The 22394-nt window shown below is 37.7% G+C and overlaps 1 protein-coding gene across 1 annotated transcript in view; it reads left to right on the top strand.

Moving 5' to 3' along the window:
• The window catches only part of CRB1 (crumbs family member 1, photoreceptor morphogenesis associated), a 256120-nt gene that overhangs the window by 41325 nt on the left and 192401 nt on the right, over positions 1–22394 (top strand). Inside the window, exon 4 of the mRNA XM_006892102.1 lies at positions 10697–10879. Within this exon, the coding sequence (XP_006892164.1) occupies positions 10697–10879 (183 nt within the window). The remainder of the gene's footprint in view (positions 1–10696; positions 10880–22394) is intronic.

Below are 22394 nucleotides of genomic sequence, written 5' to 3'. Positions count from 1 at the left end.
AATAAATAAAAAGATGGAATTTTTTTCCTTTCAAAGAACTGACATTCCAGGAGGGAGACAATGTACAAAAATAAATATAATGCAGTATTATGCCTCGGATTTTAAAAGCTTGCAAGTAGTTACTGAAGGGACAACAATTGGTTTCTTTCACCTAGAGAAACAGAAGAGTCAGGACTAGAAGGAGAATACAGAATGTCTGACTAATTGCTTCCATGAGCACCAGGCTTCTTTGCCATTAAACCAAGACTGAATGATGCTGTGCATTTTCATAAAAAATAGAGGGATTCTAATCAAATGTGTAAAATGCAGAGCAGTCTTTGAAGTCCTTAAGCTCTGTCTTTAAAATTAAAAAATATCCCTTAAAGTTATAAGTAAACAGTAATTTAGCTTACAACTCATAGTGACCCTATGAACATAAGGCTGGAAGCTCTTCTACAACTATAGACAGAGTTGTACATTACACTTTTAAAAAGAAATATATGTGAGGTCAAGTTGATAAGATCAACTGGAAATTTTAGATGGGAACTTTAAAATAAACCATAAGTTTTAGTTAAATTGTGAGGAACAGCTCAGAAAAGGAGGATGAGAATGTTTGCATAATTCAAAGAATGCGATCAATGTCACTAAACTAAATGTGTAATGCTTGAATTGATCCATGTTTTATTTATACATATTCTAGGCTGTGGTATTAGGGGTATTACAGCTAATGTCAGATAGGTCTTCACTGAAAGCAGGGAATACCAGAGGAATGCCTCTCTGTGTTTCATTGACTATGCAAAGGCATTTGACTGTTGAACACAGCACACTGTGCCTGACTCTGAGAAGAATGGGAATCCCTGAACTCGATTGTGCTTATGCAAAATCAATACTTGAACCAGGAAGCAGTCGTCAGAACAGAGCAAGGAAACACTGCATGGTTCAAAATTGGAAAGGGTGTGTGCCAAGGATGTGTTCTATCTCCATATCTTTTCAATCTATACGTGGAACACGTTACCTAGGAGGCTGGGCTCTATGTGGAGAAATGTGGCATCAGGGTTGGAGGTAGATTTATCAACAATCTGCATTATGCAGGTGACACAACCCTGCTTTCTGAAACAGAGGAGGACCTGAAGCACTTGCTGCGGAAGTTCAAGGACTGCAGCCTTCAATATGGACTGAAGTTCAACATCAAGAAAACAAAGATTCTCACCATTGGGTCAATTGGCATCATCATGATGGATGGTGAAGAGATTGATATTGTTAAATGCTTCAGTTTGCTTGGCTTTACAATCAACACTCGTGGTGCCAGCAGCTAGAAAATTATTTTGGACATGTTGAAAGTTGGGATCAATTCTTGGAGAGGGATCTCATACTTGTGAGGGTGGAGGGACAGGCTAGGAGAGGAAGACCTTCGATGAGGTGGATTGATTCAGTGACTGGGGTAATTGTTATTGGTGTGTCAGAGACAATAAGATTGGCCCAGGATAGAGCAGGGTTTAGAGCTGTTGTACATAGGGTCGCTATGAGTCGCAGGCGACTCAATAGCACGTAGTAACAAAAACCACCATAAAAACATATATAAAATGTCTATTACTACAAAGTTGATTCCTACTCATTGTGAACCTACATTGTGTTTCTAAAGCTGTAAATCTTAACAGGAGAGGATCAAGATATAAATCTTGACAGGAGAAGATTACTTATCTTTCTCCCAAGAGTAACTGGTGGATCTGAATTACAGACCTTTTTGGTTAGTAGCCTGATATGTTACACACTGTGCCATCTTTAAATAAAATTTGGGGTGGGGGAGAGTATTATGGAAAGAAAATTTAGTCATGGAAGTAATTTAGGGGGTGAAAATGAGGTGAAGATTAAGGAAGAAGCATGGATTGAAGAGAAGTGTGTTTGTGGGTTTCTGCATTGGGTTACTGAATAGATGGTGAATTTACTTAGATAAAAAAAATCAGAATATCTTTGCACTCTGTTCTCATTGTTATATATAAAAACATTCAATCTTCCAAACTACTATTTATACTAAAGGGGAAAAAGACTCTTGAATTCACTGCTGCTGCAGTCTATAGTGATAATACATAGCTAAAATCGTTTAGAAAATTCATTTCAAAAGTAATTAATTACAAGAAATGTTAGTCACCTTAAATGGCAATCTTAAAAGTTTTCCCATTACCTAAATAGGATTGACTTAGTAAAAACAAAACCAAATAAAACAAAAAAGATAATATGAGATCCCTGGGAACTTGTTCCAAAGAAACTCGTGTTTCTTTGTACAGAGTTTTATAGTAAAACTTGTTAAAACTATCGAATATAGCCTTGACTATAAGAGTCTATTTATAGACATGGTTAAAGGGAACAGCAAATAAAATCCCCACAGGGCCCCAGCGGTGGGGATACAACTGGCAAGACCATAAATCAGAACCTTCCTAATGTTCCCAATATGAATGAGATAATGCATGGGCCAGAAAAGCACCAAAGTATTTATAGAGGTCTTAAATTATTTCCTATCCTTGCCTATGAACATATTAGTCTTGAAACTTAGAATGAGAAGTAAATTAAAAATAGTCCACGAAATGTCACCAACTCCATTGGAGCACAACAAGTACTGGTTTGTTGTGTTTGGTGGGGTTTTTGAAAAAGACTGACTATTTTATATTGTTCATTATAAAATAAAAATATTTTAGAATAGACATTCAGGTTCAAGAGACTTGGAGGTTCTTCAGGGGGTTGCTGTTTCCTCCTTCAACTATAATTTTCTTCTTCAAGTGACTGAAAGAGACCCCAAGGGCAATGCACAACAAATTTATTATATATTGAACATTGGAATTTATGCTGTGGTTATAAATTGATATGTGAACTCACTCACATTTTTATTAAAATTAAAAAATTGAGGAGTTGACTGGGAAGACAGAGGCATACGTAGGTCTAAAAGCCTGACTTACCTGCAAACAGAGAACTCTGGTGGTGTAGTCTTTAGGGAGATGTGAAGCTAACTCAAAAGGGGCAGCTCTCCCATGGTTCAAATCCACCAGCAGCTCCATGGGAGAACAACGGGCAGTTCCCTCCCATATGACTTAAAGCCTCCTGTAAACCTGCTGCGTGTGTCAACCATGAGTCTGTTCCTGCACAAGCATTAAGAAAAGCAACTAGAAATAGCTATTTTCAGCTCTGAAATTACTTTGAAATATTTATAGAAGATTTCAGAAATTCATTTCAAATAGAACAAATAAGAATGACTTTTAAATGTTGGATACCATTTGTTGCCCTATCTTCTTGCTTCTGCTCAGTGCAGCAGCCATGGCAGAGACTGCAGTGGAGGTAAAACTACAATTTGTGTTCTCAGAGGGATGCTCACTGGCCCTGGAGTGAACAGGGAAGACTTGTAGATCTGTTCTGATCCATCTGGGAGCTGCTGGAGAGAATGAAGCCTTTGTCTGACCTGAATGGAAACTAACACAGAAACGGAAAAGAGCTGAGAACAAAAATTTAAAAGTGTGGCCACCTGAGATTTTCTTATAGAAATTAGTTCTCCTCAAAAAAGATACTGTATATATGGCTGAATTGAAAATGTCTCATGCCCGTTCTGTGCAAACATATTTGTAATATTCTAATGTTGCAGTTTTAAGTAAAATAAACCATAAAACTAGAGTGTCTTTACATAAATCAAAAGGCATACAAAGGTAAAAATACAAACAAACAAAACAAAACAAATCCTGGAGACTATGGCCATTCCAAGGACAAGATGAAGAGGGTTAAAAAAAAAATAAAAAGAAATAAAACTAGATTAAAACCACTAGTGTAGAGTTGATTGCAACTCATGGTGACTCACCTTTGGATTTACAAATCAGAAATGTGTTGTCATGAAATCAGGTCTGACTCATAGCTGACCCTCCCTTGGGTTTTTGCGTCTGTAAATAGCACCTGAGGAGATTGTTCATCCAGCTGCTGGTGGATTCCAACCACTAAGGAGGAGCTGCCTTTGGACTAGCAGTGAAAATGCCAGTGGACTATGACACCATAGCTCCTCAAAGTGGGAGAAGTAACTACTTTAAGTATTATGGATTAAATTTTTTAAGCAAAAGCAGAATGAAAAAAAATGGATTTTTGTAAAAGTCCATCTATGGTCTATAATTATTTCCTATACATCCAAACTTGGACAATGAATAAAGATGACAGAAGAATTGATGCCCCTGCATTGTGGTGTTGGAGAAGAGTACTGAATATCCCATGGACTCCCAAAAGCACAAATAAATATATCTTGAAGAAAGTGCATACAAGGAACGTGCTCCTTAGTGGCAAGAATGATGAAATTTTGTCTCACATACTTTGGACATATTAGGAGGGGATGCCCTTGGAAAAAGGCATTATTCTTAGAGGAGTGTAGGATCAGCAAAGGAGAGGAAGACTGTTAACAAAATGGTTAACAATACAGTGACCATAGCAATGGATTTGAGTATATAATTGTTGTTGTTGTCAAAATGTCCAGGAGAGGGCAGGGTTCAGATCCTTGTTTATGAGGAAGAATGTAGTATCAGGATTGAAAGAAGACTCATTAACAACCTGTGTTACATAGATGAAAGAAGTTTGCTTGTCAAAACGGAGGAGGACCTGGAGCATATGCTGCAAAAAGTCAAAGACTATAGTCTTCAATCTGGATTGAAGCTCAACACCAAGAAGACAAAAATTCTCAACCATCGGACCAATTGACATCATCATGACAGATGAAGAGATTGGCTCTACAATCAACACTCTTGGCACTAGCTGTTAGGAAATAAAAAGCCAAATTTCAATGATAGAGTCTGCTGACAGGGACTTCTCCAAAGTGTTAAACAGCAATGATATCAGTGTAGAGACTAAGGTGTTTCTAGTCTAGGCCATGGTCTTTGCAATTGCTTGCTGTGCATCAGAGAGCTGGACAATAACTAAGGATGTCAGAAGAATTGATGCCTTTGAATTGTGGTCCAGGAGAAGTGTTTTGAACTTACCATGGACTGCTAAGAGACAAACAGTTCTTTCCTGGAAAGAGTGAAATAAAATTTCTCCTTGGAGGGAAGGATTTTGAAGCTCTGTCTCATATATTTTGGGCACATGGCCGGGAAGGATCAATCCTTGGAGAAGGACATCATGTTTGGAAAGGTAGAGAGGCAGCACAGGAGAGGAAGACTTTGGATGAGATGAATTGACATGATAGCTGGGCTAATGGGCATAGGTGTGTCAGAGTTAGTGAGACTGCCTCAGAATAGGGCAGGGTTAAGGGTTTTATGTGACTATGAGTCACAGGCAACTTGATAACACATAACAGCAACAATGTTTTGTAACTGAGTTCAAATTTCATGTGAATTGTAATAAAAAGAGAACTGGAGTTTTCTGCATCTCAGTCACCAAAATATATGAAGAAAACACTAAAAGAAGTGAAAGGAAAAATAGAGTGCTACATTAAAGGTTGAGAACTTTAACACCACTTCAGGTAATAGAGAAACTACCAAGAAAGGAGATCAATAGAGAAATAGCAGTTTGGGGCAATACTGTAAATCAACTAACAGTTATATATAGAATCTGTCATTCTTTGTCCTAAAGTCAGAACTAACTCATAGTTGACCCTCAAGTGAGCTTTTAGAGGTTGCATATTTTCCTCTCTCCCTTTCCACCCTTTCCCAGTTCACTTTTCAATGCACCTCTTGTTCCCGATTGTGGTTGCACATATAATTCCTAACCATACAGTCCTTTCAGACAATCCTTCCCCTCATCTGCTTCTATTCTGTGCTAATTATCTGTTGTTGTTGTTGTGTACCGTCAAGTTGGAACCAATCCATAGCTGACTCTCTGGTCGATTTTCAGAGGCAGTTAATCGCTCGGGAAGAGATTTCCTATCCTTCTCCCCCAGAACAGCTGGTGGACTCGAATCGGTGCCTTCAGGGATTGCAGCATAGCATCTTGCCACTAACAATCTATCCACACTTTTTCTATTCTGTCTCCCACCCTCCCCACTGTGAGTCCTATTTTAAAACAGTCATGTTATACATTATGTATCCGATTGTGACTGAGATACTTCGTTTAGCATAATGTCTTCCAAACTTACCCATGTTGGATAATGTTTAACAAGTTCATTATTATTCAATGCTTTTTAATATTCCATTGTGTGAATGTATCACAGTTTTACTATCTATTACTTTGTTGATGGGCACCTCGGCTGCTTCCTTGTCTTCACTATTGTAACACAGCAAAGAAACATGAGTGTGCATACATCTGTTTAAGTTGGGGCTCTGGTTTCTTTAGAGTATATTCCCAGTAATGGGATTGCAGTAAAATGGTATTTCTATTTCCAACTTTTTGAGGAACTGCTAGACTGCCTTCCACAATGGTTGCACCATTTTACATTCTCAACAGCAAAGAATAAGAGTTCCAACCTCTCCACAACCTCACCAGCATTTGTTGTCTGCTGCCTTGCTGAACTTTGCTATTGTTGCTGGAATTAGATAATATCTCTTAGTTGTTTTGATTTGGATTTCTCTGACAGTTAGGGATTTTGAACATTTCTTCATGTGACTGGAAAAGTACTTATTAATGGCAGATATAATAAGGGACTCATATCTAAAATTTATAGAATACTGCTGCATCTCAACAAGGTAAACAACCCCAACACAAAATGGGCACAAGATATGAATAGACATTTCACCAAAGAAAAAATTCAGATGACAACCATAATGGTTTTTGTTGTTGTTGTTAGGTGCTGTCAAGTAAGACTCATGGAGTCCCTATGAAACTCTGTAAGCAACAGACTTAAACCCTGTCCTATCTTGTGCCATCCCCATCATCTCTGACACAGCTGAGTCCACTACTGTGTTCTCCATGTCAATCGATTTTATTGGAGGTCTTCATCTTTTTCACCAATCCTCTACCAGTCCAAGCATGACACCCCTTTCCATGAAATGCTTCTCCTAGTAACATGCTCAAAGGATCTGAGACTAAGCTTCTCCATCTTTGCTTCCAAGGAGCACTCTGGCTGTACTTTTCCCCCAACATGTATCTGTTTGTTCTTTTGGCTGTTCATGGGATGTTTAGTATTCTTCTCCAATATCAGAACTTAAAGGTACTGATTCTCCTTCTATTAACCTTAGTCACTGTACAGTTTTCAGATCTGCAAGGGATTGAAAAGACCATGGGCTGAGGCAGATGCACGTTAGTCTCCTGACTGATGTCATTACTCTTTTGTAAGAGATCCCTCACAGCAGGCTTCCTTAATGTCTCCTGAATGCCTGATTGTTGCTACCAAGGTTGTTGATTGTTGATCCAATCAAGATGAAATAATTGACAACTTCAATCCCTTCTCCACATGTCATTATGTTGCTTAGTGGTTTAGTGATGAGGATTTTGTTTTCTTGATGTCGCAATATAATCCATAATGGTCTGTTATGTTGCTGTTGTTATGAGCCACAGGGTCAGAACTGATTCATAGCTGACCCACCAGGGGGTTTTCAAAGCCTGTAGATAACATAAGATTGCCCATCTTTCTGCCATGGAGAACCTGGTGGATTTGAACGTTCCACCTTTGAGTTGGCAGCACACCTTTTACCAGAGCTCCTTTCTTAGCTGATTAGTTGAACATGAAGTTCCTGGTATTTTAAGTTAACTTGTGATCCTTCTTCATATATCCCATTCACCATCTCACTAAATAGGTCATATGTCCTACCCCTGTCATCAAGTTTCTACTAAATTTCCAATTTGAGAGTAGTATTAGACCCGGTAAATAAGTAACTATTATCACTCAATGAGAAAAACAGTCCAATAGAAAACAGGAAAACATGTGAACCATAAATTTACAAAAGGGAAATATAAATGACCCACAAATGAAAAATAATTAAACTTAGTGGCAACTGAGATTGTTTTAAGCCAAAAAAAGAACAAAAAACCCAAAAGTCACAATAAGGAAAATTACTTGTCTTGTAACCTACTGGCAAAAAAGTTTTAAATTTGATCAAAATAATTACTGAAAAGATCCTTTTTTAATTTACTCACCATGAACACGCATTCATTTTTGTGAAGTATGCAAATGATAAAATTATCTTCAAGAAGTAGAAGTATGTCAGTATCTTTTGAAATTAAAGTTATGCATTCGCTACAGAGTTCAAAGAAAAATTTAAAGCAGTAAATGACTTTGAAAAGTGAAGAAACATAATAGCTTAATATCCAGAACAGATAAGAAACTCTAACAACTTAAAAACAACAGAACAAAATAAAAAATGAAAAAAAAAAATTCCAGAATTTCCAGAGATTGCACAGCTAGGCATAGGCCACCAGAGCTCCCTTTCCTAGGCACAGATCCTAAAATTATTCTCAAACACACAGATAAGGAGGCTTGTATAATAATACTTACTGCAATATTTGTTGTGATGGCAAAAATGTGTATAAAAACCAGTAAAGGAATCGTTAAGTTACCACTTGTAACTTTAAAAGGTGCATAAAACCAATGAGAGGAAAAAACTCAAAACAAACAAACAAACCCACACACACCAATAAAAGGATAGTTAAATTACAGTACATCCATATTATCCAATATTTATCAGTAGTTACAAATTGTGTATTAAATATATATTATTAACATGGACAGTAGATTCTCCAAGAAATATGTTTGTTGTTGTTGTTAAGTGCTGTCGAGTTGTAGGTGACTCATAGCAACCCTATGAATTAAAGACATGAACACTTAGATAACTTTCATCCTTTCTCCGGCTTCATAGAGTTTCCGGAGGGATGCCACTCCTGCTTCCAAGTTTGTTTTAATCAGGGAGCTCCACCAAACACTGGCCACCATGGGTAATCATTCTTGTATTTGACACTTCAGTGTCACAGTGTTCAGTATCACAGCAACTACACGTTACCTCTGTACAGCAAATGAACAGACCAATGCTATAAGACCTTGAAGAATGTTTAACCAAAAACAATTACTACCAGGCCTGTCACCCACCTTTGGCTTGGTAGCATCACTTTCTGTCCAGTAGGCCAACTGAATTCTTTCTATGTTGTTGTTAAGTGCTGTCGAGTCATAGGCAACTCACAGTGACCCTATGAATGAAAGACTGAACACTTGTATAACTTTCCTCATTTCTCCAGGTTCATAGGGCTTCCAGAGACAAGCTATTTCGGAAGTAGATGCCACTCCTGCTTCCAAGCTTGTTTTAATTGAGGAGCTCCATCAAACACTGTCCACCATGGGTAACCATTATCACATTTGACACATCAGTGTCACAGTGTTCAGCATCAAGCTGGATCTTAGGATGGCCTCTCGCATCTTGAAGAGGAACACATATGGAACAGTCGGGGCCTAACGGCTTTCTTTACATCCCAAGCGGGTGTCTGCAGCTGGGACTTGCCAGATAAATTGGAGGTCTCTGGTCCAGAGTCTGCCAGCACTTGGATGTGTCATTTCCAGAATTTTAAAATACTGAAATGTTTGGCCACATCTTAAGGCTGAAGGCTAGTGTGTTGTGAATTCATTTTGTTGTTCCAAGAAATATAAAAAGCAAGTTATTGAAGGATATGTTTGATTTAATATCACTATTGTAAAAATATACACACCTCAAACTTTAAAAAAAATAACAAACAAAACACAACAGGTTTACTTATATGTATGTTAAAGCAAAGAAACCGCACCAAAAAGGGAATTTTTCTTATATTCATATTTTAATTTTTGTAAAGTAAGCATTGATTCATGTTTTATCTCTTATTATAGACTCTAATGAAATGTTCCAGTCCTTGGTGAGGGACATCTTGCTTGGGAGGGTGGAGGGACAGTGCAAGAGGGGAAGACCCTTGATAAGATGGATTGGTATAGTGACTGGGGCAATGGGGGTAGGTGTGTCAGAGACAGTAAGATTGGCACAGGATAGAGCAAGGTTTAGGGTTGTTGTCCATAGGGTTGCTATGAGTCGCAGGCACAGGACAACACCAACAGTAAAATATTCCCGCTAAATCCATACAAACACAAAGTAATTTACTATCCTGTCTTGGAAAGTAAATATTTACTTTCATTTTGAGGTTAGAGATAAGAATTTCCTGTTGGCTGGAGACACAGTGGTTAAAACACCCAGTTACTACAAGTTTGGTAGTTTGATCTCATCCGCTGCTCTAGGGGAGAAGAATGAGACAGTCTGCTTCTATAAAGATTTATGATCTTGGAAACCCAATGTAGCAGATGGACACTATATAGGCTCAGAAACAACTTGACAGCAGTAGGTTTGGTAGGATTTTTTTATGCAGATACTGTTAATTTTCAGCTGTTGTCTTGAAAAAACTTTGGATTTCCTTCTTGATAAAATGCAAATGTATTTGCAAAACTGGAACCTCAAGTTCTTGTTTAGATTAAATCAGGGTTGTTGTTGTTGTTAAGTGCCGTCAAGTCGCAGGCGACTCATAAGGACCCTATGAAGGAGAGTCCTTGACACTTGGGAAATCAGGGTTACTCTGAAATTTTCTTTTATTTCAAGCCTTATTAAATGTTTCAAAAAAGTATTGGTTAATTTAATCGAAGTGACTATTGTTACAGTTCTTTCTTCCCAGGTGGGTTTCCTCTTTCCAGACACATTTTATAACCCTTCCAGATGGGCACATCACCTTACTGATTGGTTCCTGTCCGGTAATGGGCTCCCTTTAGGCATATATGCTCCAGTTGAGGAGCTGTGACTCAGTGGCTTCTCTAAATTTTGCTCTGCAGGATACACAGGAGCACAATGTGAGACAGACATCAATGAGTGTCACAGTAACCCCTGCCAGGCTGACGGAGAGTGTGTGGAGTTGTCCTCAGAAGAACAGTACGGGCACATTGCTGGGCTGCCTTCAGCGTTCAGCTACCGTGAAGCCTCAGGCTATGTTTGTATCTGTCCATCTGGATTCACAGGTGAGAACAGGAAGAAGGGAGATGGGGAGGGGGGGGATCGGGAGAAGAATTACTTTGTAGCACGTTATGGCAGATTTAGAAATGAACTAAATGGCACACTGTATTAGGAGCAAGGTCTAGAGTGTGTAACCTCTGCTGCTATGGTGCAAAGGGTCCCTCTGGTGGGAATGAAAAATACTTTGTTTGACATGTTGTAATTCTAAGTATCATGAGGACATTATTAAAACTAGAGACAGAAGATATGTAAGAAAGAATGTCTTTTGTACCTTTTGTTGGGCATTGACTCCCAATAAAACTCTTGTACTTAAAAAAAAATCTGAGAGGTTTTGATTTGCAAATTTAATAATAATATTAAATATTTGTACTACTTAAATGTTGTTTCTTTAGAAAAGTTTTTATTTACTTATTTATATTGACATTGGGAGCAGTTTTCTAGCCTTAGGTAATCTTCTTTCATTATTGTATGGCTAAATTTATTCCTAAGATCAAATCTTAATTACTTTCTATTTCTACCACACTTGTCCTCTAAAACTCAAAGGAAATTTGCATGTATTCTTTGTGGTAACAGATGCATTTGTCTTTGCTTCTTTGTTTTGAAAATTTTCTTAATGCTTGGGACTGTCTTTGCATTTGCTAATGAATAGCAACTTTCCCATAATAGCACAGATGATACTAGTTTCAATCAAGGCTTCTATTTACTTCATTTTCAACAGATTAAACGATAGCTGAGAAAAATATTTCAGTTGTTGCTTGTGGTTTTCTGAGAAAAGTAAATTCAGAATAAGAAATAAGGGGGGCAGTGCAGATGAGGATTGCCTTTTTACACTGGGAGTGCCTGGGTAGTGCAAACGGTTAACACACTTGTGAATTGAAAGGCTAGCAATTCAGTTACCTAGAGCCTCCTTGGAGGAACGCATTGCCCTCGAGTTGCTTCTGATTCAAACTGACCCTCTGTTTCAGAGGCTGTATATTGCACAGGAAGAGAAGACTGTCCATCTTTTTCTAGTGAAGCCTTTGGTGGATTCGAACTGCTAACCTTTCAGTAGCAGGCCAATAGGGCTGCTCATTAAATTTATTAAGAAATAAAAAAAGAATTCCAAAGAGAAACTGACATCCCAGAGTCCTCTTTTTCCATAGATGGTTTGTATATAGCTTTGGGGTCTGCCTGTAATGAGCTGACCCACTCCTTGCATTAATTTGAGTTTGTTTTCTCCACCAGCTGCAGTCCCAGTTGGAAGGGGAAGGGTTTGCCTGGCCTTCCATCAATTTCCCAAGGTTGTAGAGTCCAGCTTTTTCCCAAGGAACCACGGGTGGATTCTAACTGCTATAGAGAGACTCCACCTTTGAGTTAGAAGAGCAACACCCTACAGACTATGACACCAGAGCTCCCCTCTTGGAAGAAAGACCAGAGCTACACTTTAAAATTATCCACTGGCATGTCTCCTACAATGGAGACAGTGCTACAGAGCTTATTTCTACTCTGATACACAGGAAGTCCCCAGACTCTGATTCCTCGTTCACCCTTAAGGAAGCCCAGTGGTAAGGTTTAGTGGTAAGAAGCTGTAGTTGGAACTTGAAGGTACACAGGTCAAATCCACCAGCTGCTCTGTGGGAGAAAGATGGGCAATCTCCTTCTGTGTGGTTTCCTGTTTCTGAAATGCCTCACATTCCCATTTAGGATTACTTACTTTTCTTATATTGTTTCACTTATAGAATTTAGTATAATTGTCTCATAGCTGTGTTTCCTGGAAGATTGTTTTAGAAGACAATGCTTATTTCTTTATATAATGTTCACTCTGTGAAAGCAGGTAGGAGAAAGGTCTCCTTGGTGATAATTTAAGTGGTGTTTTTTCTGAACAATTGCAAGCTTGCATGCTTTACTCTTTATAAAAGGTATGCAAATAAATCTTGATAAATAATTAAAAGACATGAAATAAAACTTTTAATACATCACATTTCCTATCATATAGGCTGCTAGAAATCCTAGACATAAATGTGGCATCTGCAACTTTATAGGCCTTTCTGGACTCTACTTATAAATTTACTTTTCCCCTGGGGATATTTAAATTTCCTGTTCCTGTGTTACCTTTGCCCTTTTTTCTTATTTACTTCTAATTTATTTGGTCTGGGGAAAGTGTATAAATTTTTTGTTGGCTACTTTAAACCTTTTCTTGGAACAGTAGAAGAGGATTTATTTGACTAAGTGATCTACGTATTTTCCTATTGAAATTTATCTGTCTATATAGATGCAGTATGTTGTTGTTGTTGTTATGTACTGTCTAATAGGAAATGACTCATAACTGACCCTCCAGTGGGATTTCAGAGGCTCAAAATTACACAGAAAGAGATCACCCATTTTTCCCCCCTGAGACAGCTGGTGGATTCAAACTGCACGTGGCACAACTCTTTACTCACTAGGCCACCAGATCTCAAATGTAGGTATAGGCATAAAAATAGACATCACTGGTTTTATCTTTATAGATAACACTAAAATATTATCTACACTTATTCTCTTCATTATTTTTTCCTTTCCTTATTTTTTTCCTATTGCCTCAAGATTCCTCTTTTCGTTATTTTCATTTTCATTTGAAGAACATTTTTTGCCCTTTCTTTAAGTGCTGAGTGTGACAATGATCATAGCCCTCTCGTCAGTTCGGACTCACAGAGAGCCTCCAGCAGATTTCCTAGGCTGTAAATCGCACAGGAGGAGATTGCCTGTCTTCCTTTCACAGGGAAGCTGGTAGATTTGAATAATCAGAGAATCACAAGCTTTGCATTAGCAGTGCAACTCTCTTACACTACCAGAGCTCCCCAGCGTTAGGTGTACCGATGACAAATTCTTCTCATTTTGTTTCATCTGATGTCTTTGCTTCTTCTGCATTTCTAAAGGATAATTTCTGTAAACAGTGAAGTCATTCTTGAGTGTCTTTCTTCTCTCTCTTTATTGTTGAGCCAATTTGACTCATAGCTGACCCTCCAGCAGGTTTTCAAAGGCTATAAACCTCACAGGGGGGAGAGGTTCATCTCTCTTCCAAGGATCCACTGATGGATTGGAACTGCCTGAGCTCTCACTTTCTTCTGTCTTCTCTGATTTTAACTTAAACATTGTCTGTCAGTTGTATTAGTGTAATGGCTGAGTGGTAAGGAGTTGTGTTGCCAGCCCAAACGCATCCAATTTGAATCTGCCAGTTACTCCACAGGAAACATAGACAATTTTCTCCCATGCAATATATTGTTGTTGTGTGCTGTTGAGTTGGAACTGACTCATAACTGTCCCTCCAGCAAAATTACAGAGACAATCAACTGCATTTGAGGAAACTGACAAGCTTTCTCCTATGTAGCAGCTGGTGGATTTGAACTGTGTACCTTTGTGTTAGCAGTACAATTCTTTGTCACTAAGCCATCAGTGCCCCCTGCCTATAGATGCACAGTCTTTGAAAACCTGCTGGAGGGTCATCGATTATTTTGTTCTTACTTGACAGCACGCAACAACAACAACTATAGGTAATGTATCATTTATTTCTGAATGTTTTAATATTTTTTCTTTGCGTTTATTTTTTAATTTCTTTTTTTATTTTATACTGCTTTACATACAAAGTTCATAAAGTTAGTATACATTGTTTTTCACACCAGGTCTTTCCCCTTTCCTTTACCCACCTCTCTCTCCACCTGTCAAATTATATGACAATATGAATAAGCTCCACCCTCCTTGGATCCTCATACTTGTTATACAACAATGATCTTATACAGTATTTGTCTTTATGAGACTGTTAGTTCACTTAGCATAATGCTCTCCAGTGCCTTCCATGTTAGATAGTAATTTACAAAATCATTGCTCCAATCAAATCATGCTGCCTAGTATTCCATTTTGTGAATGTACCATATTTTTAAATTTACATTTGACACGTAGGTCTTAACCTTTTTTTTAATAGGTCTAGTGATTGCTTTCTAGACTCTTTGCTGTATTATTTTGGTCTAGTGGGATCATTTGGTGCTGTAGGGGCCAAGACACACCAGAGACTCTTGTTCAGAGGAGAATCTCAGCTTTATGGGGCCAAAGAAGTTTTACCCAAGTTATTTGCCCATTGTGGAGGACTTCTGTCTGCCTTTGAAAGACACAAAGAATTTCCCTGACCTAACACTTGTGTGTCTGAATCCTCTTTGCCAATGTCTCATAAACATAAGAAGTCTCTAAAGGGGAGCCTTTGCATCAGAGGACAGCATTTCCTCTGCTTGTTTGTTACCAGTAGGGCTTCTGTTCAATTGTCTTTACCATTCCTGGGTGTGGTAGGCAGAACTCTCATGTGGTCCAGCAGAGGAGTGAGCCTTGGATTGCTTTTCCTGTTGAACTGAACATCCTAGATTCCCTGACATTACATTATTCCTGATTACTGAAGTTTCTACCCAGTTTCTTTGTACTTAAAAGTCTGTTGGGTCCTTACTGAGTCTCCAGTTTGGAGGCTTATGTGTAGCATGGATTCTGGAGGGTAGGTTCTTTTGATTTAGTTGAAAGTAGAGTGTAAACTGTGGGGTCAGGTTTTCTTTTGTTTGTTTGATTGTTTGATTAACAGTCATGTGTAAGTTGATTGGTCACCTAAATTTAGTCAACAATCAGCTGTGGGCTGGAAGCCTCTTGTTTAAGTCAATCAGGACCTGGTGGACAGGCCTTTGTATTTAAAAGTTGGTTAGGTGTGTTTGAGAAGAACATTGTTCTAAGTGTTATAGCACTTGTCTGTCAGTTTTCTGTACTGAGATAACTTGAGGTTGCTGTGATACTGAATACTGTGTCACTGGTATGCCAAATGCCATAAAGGATACCCATGGTGAACAGGGTTTGGTAGACCTAGATTAAGACAAGCTTGGAACCAGTATTGGCATCACTTCTTAAACAATAGGCCTTTGGAAATTGTATGAATATTAGAGAAATGACTATAGTTATGGGACAGGGTCCAGGTCTTGTTCATAGGGTCACTATGAGTCATACTTGAATTGACAGCAGTTGACAACAACAACAACAACCACAACAACTACCCAGTTCATCTTCCTCTTTCACAATTCAGAATTTTCCTACAGATTTTTTTTGTTACTTTCATATTTTACAGTAGTACTTAGTGAAAAGACACACAGATAAGTCTATAATATCTTTTCTGGACCAAGTATTCTGTTGTTAAAAGGAAAAAAAAACAGCCCCATGTTAAAGCAGTATAAAAGGATTATTTCCTTTCAGAGCTTTAGGTGGTAAAGTAAATGCTAACTTTCTCACATTTCTCCTCTACTAAGTCAAGAAGTTGAACTTACAAATCATGAAATGGGCAAAAGACATGAAAAGACTCTTCCAAATAAGATCATCCAAATGGCCAAGAAACACAGAAGGAAATGTTGAAAATCATTAGCAATTAGAGAAGTGCAAATCAAAATAACAAACAATCAAAGCTTACACCAGCAGTGGTAGCAAAGTTAAAAAAAAACACAGCAAAACTAAATGTTGGAGAGACTGCTGAGAGATTGGAACTGTTATACACTTCTAGAAGGATTGTAAAATGGTACAACAGCTATGGAAGGTGGTTTGGTATTTTTTCAAATAGCTGAACATAGAGATCCCCTGTGACCAAGCTACTCCACTGCTAGGAATATACTCCAAGGAAATCAGAACTGAGACGTGAATGGATATTTGTATACCTATGTTCATAGCTGCATTATTACAATAGAAAGAAAGTAGAAGCAGTGCAAGTGCTCATTAGGAAATGAATGGATTGAGAAATTGTGGTACACTCACACAATAAAATACTATGTAGCACTAAAGAGTGATGATGTTATAAAATACTATATAACCTGAGAGTGACTGGAAGGCATTATGATGAGAGAAGTATTGCAGTCACGTAAGAACAAATACTGGATCAGTCCCACTCTTGTGAAAATATAAAGATAACAGTAAGATATGCATAAATGTTCCACAGGGAAAGGAGAGATTGGTTGCAGAGAAAGAGGAGGGGGAAAAATTTCCAGGCTAGCAGAGGTTAGTGGGTAAGAGAGAAGGTGAAATAAGGGGCTTGAAAAGATGAAGTGAGGCATAGAACGACAGTAATTAATTACATAAAGTATGATACATATGAATGATTGCATAAAACAAAATATATATATACAAGACCTGGCTTTGGCCTACAAGCAGGCCTTTAATTTACATTCAGCTGTATATATGTCATGCCACTAGACAAATAAAGTATGCCTTGCCTGTCTAAAACAAACAAACAAAAACTTGATGTATATGAATGATTACATGCAAATCAATAAGAAATTTTTTTAAAAGAAGTTGAATTTATGATTTAATTTAATCAATTAGATTTAAATATTTCTTTTTAACTATTTGATAGGTAATTCATACTTCCCTTAGCTTGGATGCTCAACTTTACTTTCTGTTTACTTTATATACTATCTTACATATTTTAAAATAGAAAATGCATACTTCCTTTTTTTTTAACTGAATATACACATGTGTAGTTCTGTCATTTACAAGGGAGCTCAGTGGCATAGTTTGTTAGGAGTTGCACTGCTAAACCAAAGGCCAGGCTTCTCCTATAGTTCAAATCCACCAGTGGCTTGGGGGGCGGGGGAGATGATGAGCAGTCTCCTCCCATTTCAATTAACAGCCTCGGAAGCCCAAGCAAAGGTAAGAACCAATTTCACAGCAGTTGGAGTTTTGATCATTCGTTATATTAAAATGGCCTTTGTATTTTGATTAAAACTATAATTGCGTGGTGTTACAACCAGTAACCATTGGGTTGATTCTGACTCATGATGAGACCATGTGTACAGACTAGAACTGCTTCATGATGTTTCAAAAATCATGTCCTTTTATAGCGCTGTTTTACTCTCTTAACTCATGGAGTTACTGAGGAGCAGAATCAATTCCATAACAACTGGTACAAGCGCATACCATATATTAAATAACAGAACTCCCTTCAAATAAATTATTAGAATTTTAAAAGATAGCTATAAACCAAACCTGTCTGTATTTTATTATTATGAGTAAGAATGTCTGTATTATTCTTCTTCACTATTTGTACAATTATCAACCTTACAAAAAGTATAGACAGGATACTCCGAAGAAGTAAGGCCAGCAAGTCTTCATCTCATTTGCTCTGGGTATATGGTCAGGAGGGACCAATTGCTGCGGAAAATGACATCATACCTATGAAAGTAGAAGGTCAGTGAAAAAAATGGAGACTTTCAATGAGATAGATTGATGATGTTGCAACATGAGGCCAAACACAAAAGTGAGAATTACCTAGGCCAGGGCTTTATTTTGTTCTGCAACACATAAGGTCACTATGAGTAAGAGCATCATGAACCTGTTGTTGGCGTTGAGTACCATTGAGATGGAACCAACCATAGCTGATCCTCCAATGGGTTTTTAGAGTCAGTTAATTGCATGGGAGGAGATTACTCATACTTCTCCCACGGAGCAGCTAGTGGATATGAACTGCATGCTTTTGGGTTTGCAGTGCAATTTCTTACCACTAGTCCACCAGACCCCTTCATAGTTTCATGAACCTAACAACTACAGAGTATCATGAACCTAACAATAACAAATTGGTGTCAATTATATTTTGTCTCAATATTGAAAAAGGTTGTATATTAAATATAATTTATCTACTCTGTTATAGTGTAATCATGAAACTAAGACAGTAGAAAATTAACCTAGAGTGCCATGAAGCAATACTTATGAAGAAGAGATTAGAAAGTGTGAAAGCATGGGAAGTAATAGATTTCAAAAACTGTGACATAAGAAAGCATAGGTTACTAGTAGTATGGACAACACCTACATGAAGATGGACTGATTTTTAATCAAGATTTTTAAATGTGCTTCTGGCAAGTAAAGCAAATTACTGTGGCAAAAAAAAAAATTGTCTCACTCAGGGAGAAAATTAAGAAAAATATGAAGATTAATTTCATTATTTTCATGACTAGGATTAAGCATGAAAGCTGCATGTAAAGATGCAATAACTATTTTCTAAATCTCCCAAAAGAATTCTTGGGCAAGCAGTCTTAATTTTCTATTTTGACTATTTCTTTAGAGAAGAAATACCCAAGCAAGAATACTTGATTTAATACCTATTATGATACATATTCATATCATATCATTTTAATGGGAATTTAAGTCTGTAATTGAAGGCCTGTAGTTGGATAACACTGTTCAGATTGTTCCAATGCCAGTAAATTACTCTCTTTAGTATGACTGCTCTTGACCTCTACTTGAAAGGAATGTTGGCTGCTTCTTTCTGTTACGTTTTTGTTTTCTAGCTTGGGGCATGGAGCTCAGTTCTAGGGATAACACATTGAAAATACATGATCTCTTCTCAAAGGAAAGTAATATGGAAAGAGACAAAAACATAAGACCATGATCATTGCCACAGCGGAGCTATGAAGAAGACACGATCATGGGATGAGTAAAGAGGCTCAATTCTGGTTACATGTGCCAGTCAGTTGCTGTGTACTGTCGAGTTGGGACTGATTCATAGCTGACACTCCAGATAGAATTTAGTGTAAATTAAAAGAATCCTAGCAGCTTAATACTTCCATTTTTGTTAAAATGTAGATAAAGGTTATCTATTGAAACTGAAGTGAGCTCTGGTGGCCTGGTGAATATTGAGTTGTGCTGTCAACCCAAAGGCAAGCCGTCGGAATCTTATCAGTTGCTCCATGGGAGAAAGATGAACAATCTCCTTCTGTTTACAGCCAAAGAAAACCTGGTGGAGGGTCAGCTATTGAGTCTATTTTCAATGGATGGCACACGACAACAACAACAATTCAAATGAAGAAAAGACTTTATGGCTTATGTTCTTACCTGGAAGCATCTTGCTCTATCTGATCAAGCTAAATTGGAAATGGCTGACTAACATTTTTAATGTTAACATTCTATTCATTCTATCAAAATTCTACTGTGTCCAAGAATATTCACTGTCATTAAATCAATGTGGACACACAGCAAACTTTATGGATCAGAGTTACAGTTGGGGAGCACTATGGAGATAGAACCAACTCATAGCTGACCCTCCCGTGGGTTTTCAGAGACAGTAAATCATATTGGAGGTTATTCTCCACCTCTTTCCCTTGCAGCGTCTGGTAGATTCAAACCACATATACCTTTAGTAGGAATTGAAGCATAATTCCTTACCAGTAATCCACCAGAGTTCCCTATAGATCAGAATAGAACTGTTTTATAGGGTTTCCATGGTTGACGGTGTTTGATGGAGCTCCCCGATTCAAACATGCTTGGTAGCAGGAGTGGTGTCCACTTCCTAAATAGCTTGCCTCCAGAAACACTATAAATTTGGAGACACGATGAAAGTTATACACGTGTTCAGGTCTTTCGTTCATGGGGTTGCTATATGCCATCTACGACTTGATGGCACTTAACAACAACACAAGGTTTCCAAAATGAAATCTTTATAGGTGGGGATGACTTCTTGGTTTACATATACTTTAATCCCTACACCACCCTGAATTATGTTTCGCTCCCATCAAAAGAGTAGTGAGAATGCCCTTATGAGACAATTCCATCTCAAAATTTTTTATAAATTCAAAAGACTCGTGGCCATTGAGTCCAAACCAATTAATAGCTGACCTTCCAGTGGTTTTCAGAGGCTGTAAATCCCACAGGAGGAGATTATCCATCTGTCTTCCAAGGAGTTGCTGAAGATTTTAATTGCAAGACAGATGCCATCTACTGCTAGCAACATAAGTCCTTACGGACTGTGCCACCAAAACTCCCTATTGTCTTAAAAGATAAGGCCAATTTTTAATTCTAACCTCACTCACCAGCTGCACTTGGTATTTTCTCTGAGCACAGGGCCATTTCTGGTCTCTGTGACTCTGTGCTACAGCCTTTGAGGTTGATATTCTGCACTGCCTTACCCATCTGCTCTCTGTGTGGAGGAAAGGAAGAATGCAGTAGGACATCCCATGAAGTCCTGGCTACAAACCTCAGGCAAAAATAGCAGGGTCCTTAACAATAAACACCCCGATGAGAGCCACCTGGCAAAGTGACTGTGCATGGAGCTCTGATTCTCAGGTTCATCTGCTTCAAGTACAATGTTGCTAAAAATGAAGTGTTCGCTTTTTCTTAAAAATAAATCCTGTCATTTTCTCCAAATCCACCTAAAATAGCTTTACAATCACATCGAACAATTCATATGGTCATGAAGCGATGAAGCATATGGGATAGTCATCATCTCCTGTTTTTAAAAAGTGCAGTAGAATTTGATAATTTGCTGACTTCAAGTATTAGACTCAAATTTCTAAGAAACATGTTTTTCCCTTGCGTATAACTTCAAATATAAAAGTTAATAAATAACTTGAGCAGATATTAAACACACATATAAAACTATAACCTTGTAATTGTAATCTTTGACAATATTATAAAACCTTTATTGATATTCGGTTGATTCATCTAACCTGGTTTACTTTTGTCTATACTATGTGCTTTAGTATCTAGACACACAATTTCTCATATTGTTTTTGTTGAATTTTAATATTTTTATTTGAGTTACAAAAATAGAGTAGAAATCCCAACTCCTTACAAATAGGTGAATTTTGAAAATCACATTCATGTAATGCTTTTTGTTACTATTAGGTGCCTTTGAAACCATTACTACTTAAAAAAACCCAGTGGACAACAGATCAGCCCTTTGCCCTATCCGCACAAACCTACCATGCTCAAGCCCCTAGTTTTCAGCCATTGTGTCAATTCATCACATCCTCATCTCTTTCACTGATCCTTTACAAAGTATGATGGATTTTTCCAGTATTGATATCTCCTAAGAAGTATGTGAGATAGAGTTTCACCATCTTTGCCTCTAAAGAATACCTTGGTTGATCTTCCTCAATGACAGATTTGTTTATTCTTTTGGCAGACTATGTTATATTTGATACTCCAAGCCAGCACCTGAATTCAAAGCTATCAGTTCTTTGATCTTGCTTGTTCATTTGTCCAACTTTCACATTTTTATAAAGCAATTGAAAATAACTTTGCCTGAGTTAGTCTTATCTTAGTCTTTATATTGGCAACTTGCTTTTTAAAAAAATGAATATTAATGAAAGTTTACAGAGACTTTGGATTTTCATTCATTCACTGTTGCATTTTTCTCCCTGCCCAACCTCCAGCTCAGTTCTCCCTTCTTTTTGAAAAGTGAAAGAAAACTTCTTTCATTGTTATACAGTCCCTCCCCCAATGTTGCACTCCAGTATGCAGCCTTCATACTGGACTCCTGTCATGACAATAATACCTAATCCCATACCCCTTTTAAACAGTTCTCTCCTTCATCTTTTTCAATGTAGTATACATAATTTATCCCATGTTTCTCAGTCTCCCCCAAACCTGATGTCAGTCCGTTTTACAACAGTGGCACTTTGCAGTATTTGTCCTTTTGTGACTGAGATATTTCACTCAGCATAATGTCCTTCAGAGTCACCCACTTTGAATAATATTTCATGAAGTCCTTGTTTTTCAATGTAG

Source organism: Elephantulus edwardii, unplaced genomic scaffold, assembly GCF_000299155.1.
Source record: "Elephantulus edwardii isolate Elephantulus edwardi_28Jun2011 unplaced genomic scaffold, EleEdw1.0 scaffold00110, whole genome shotgun sequence".
Classification (NCBI taxonomy): domain Eukaryota; kingdom Metazoa; phylum Chordata; class Mammalia; order Macroscelidea; family Macroscelididae; genus Elephantulus; species Elephantulus edwardii.
Note: the sequence above shows the minus strand (reverse complement) of the source record. Positions and strands in the feature narration are given on the sequence as shown.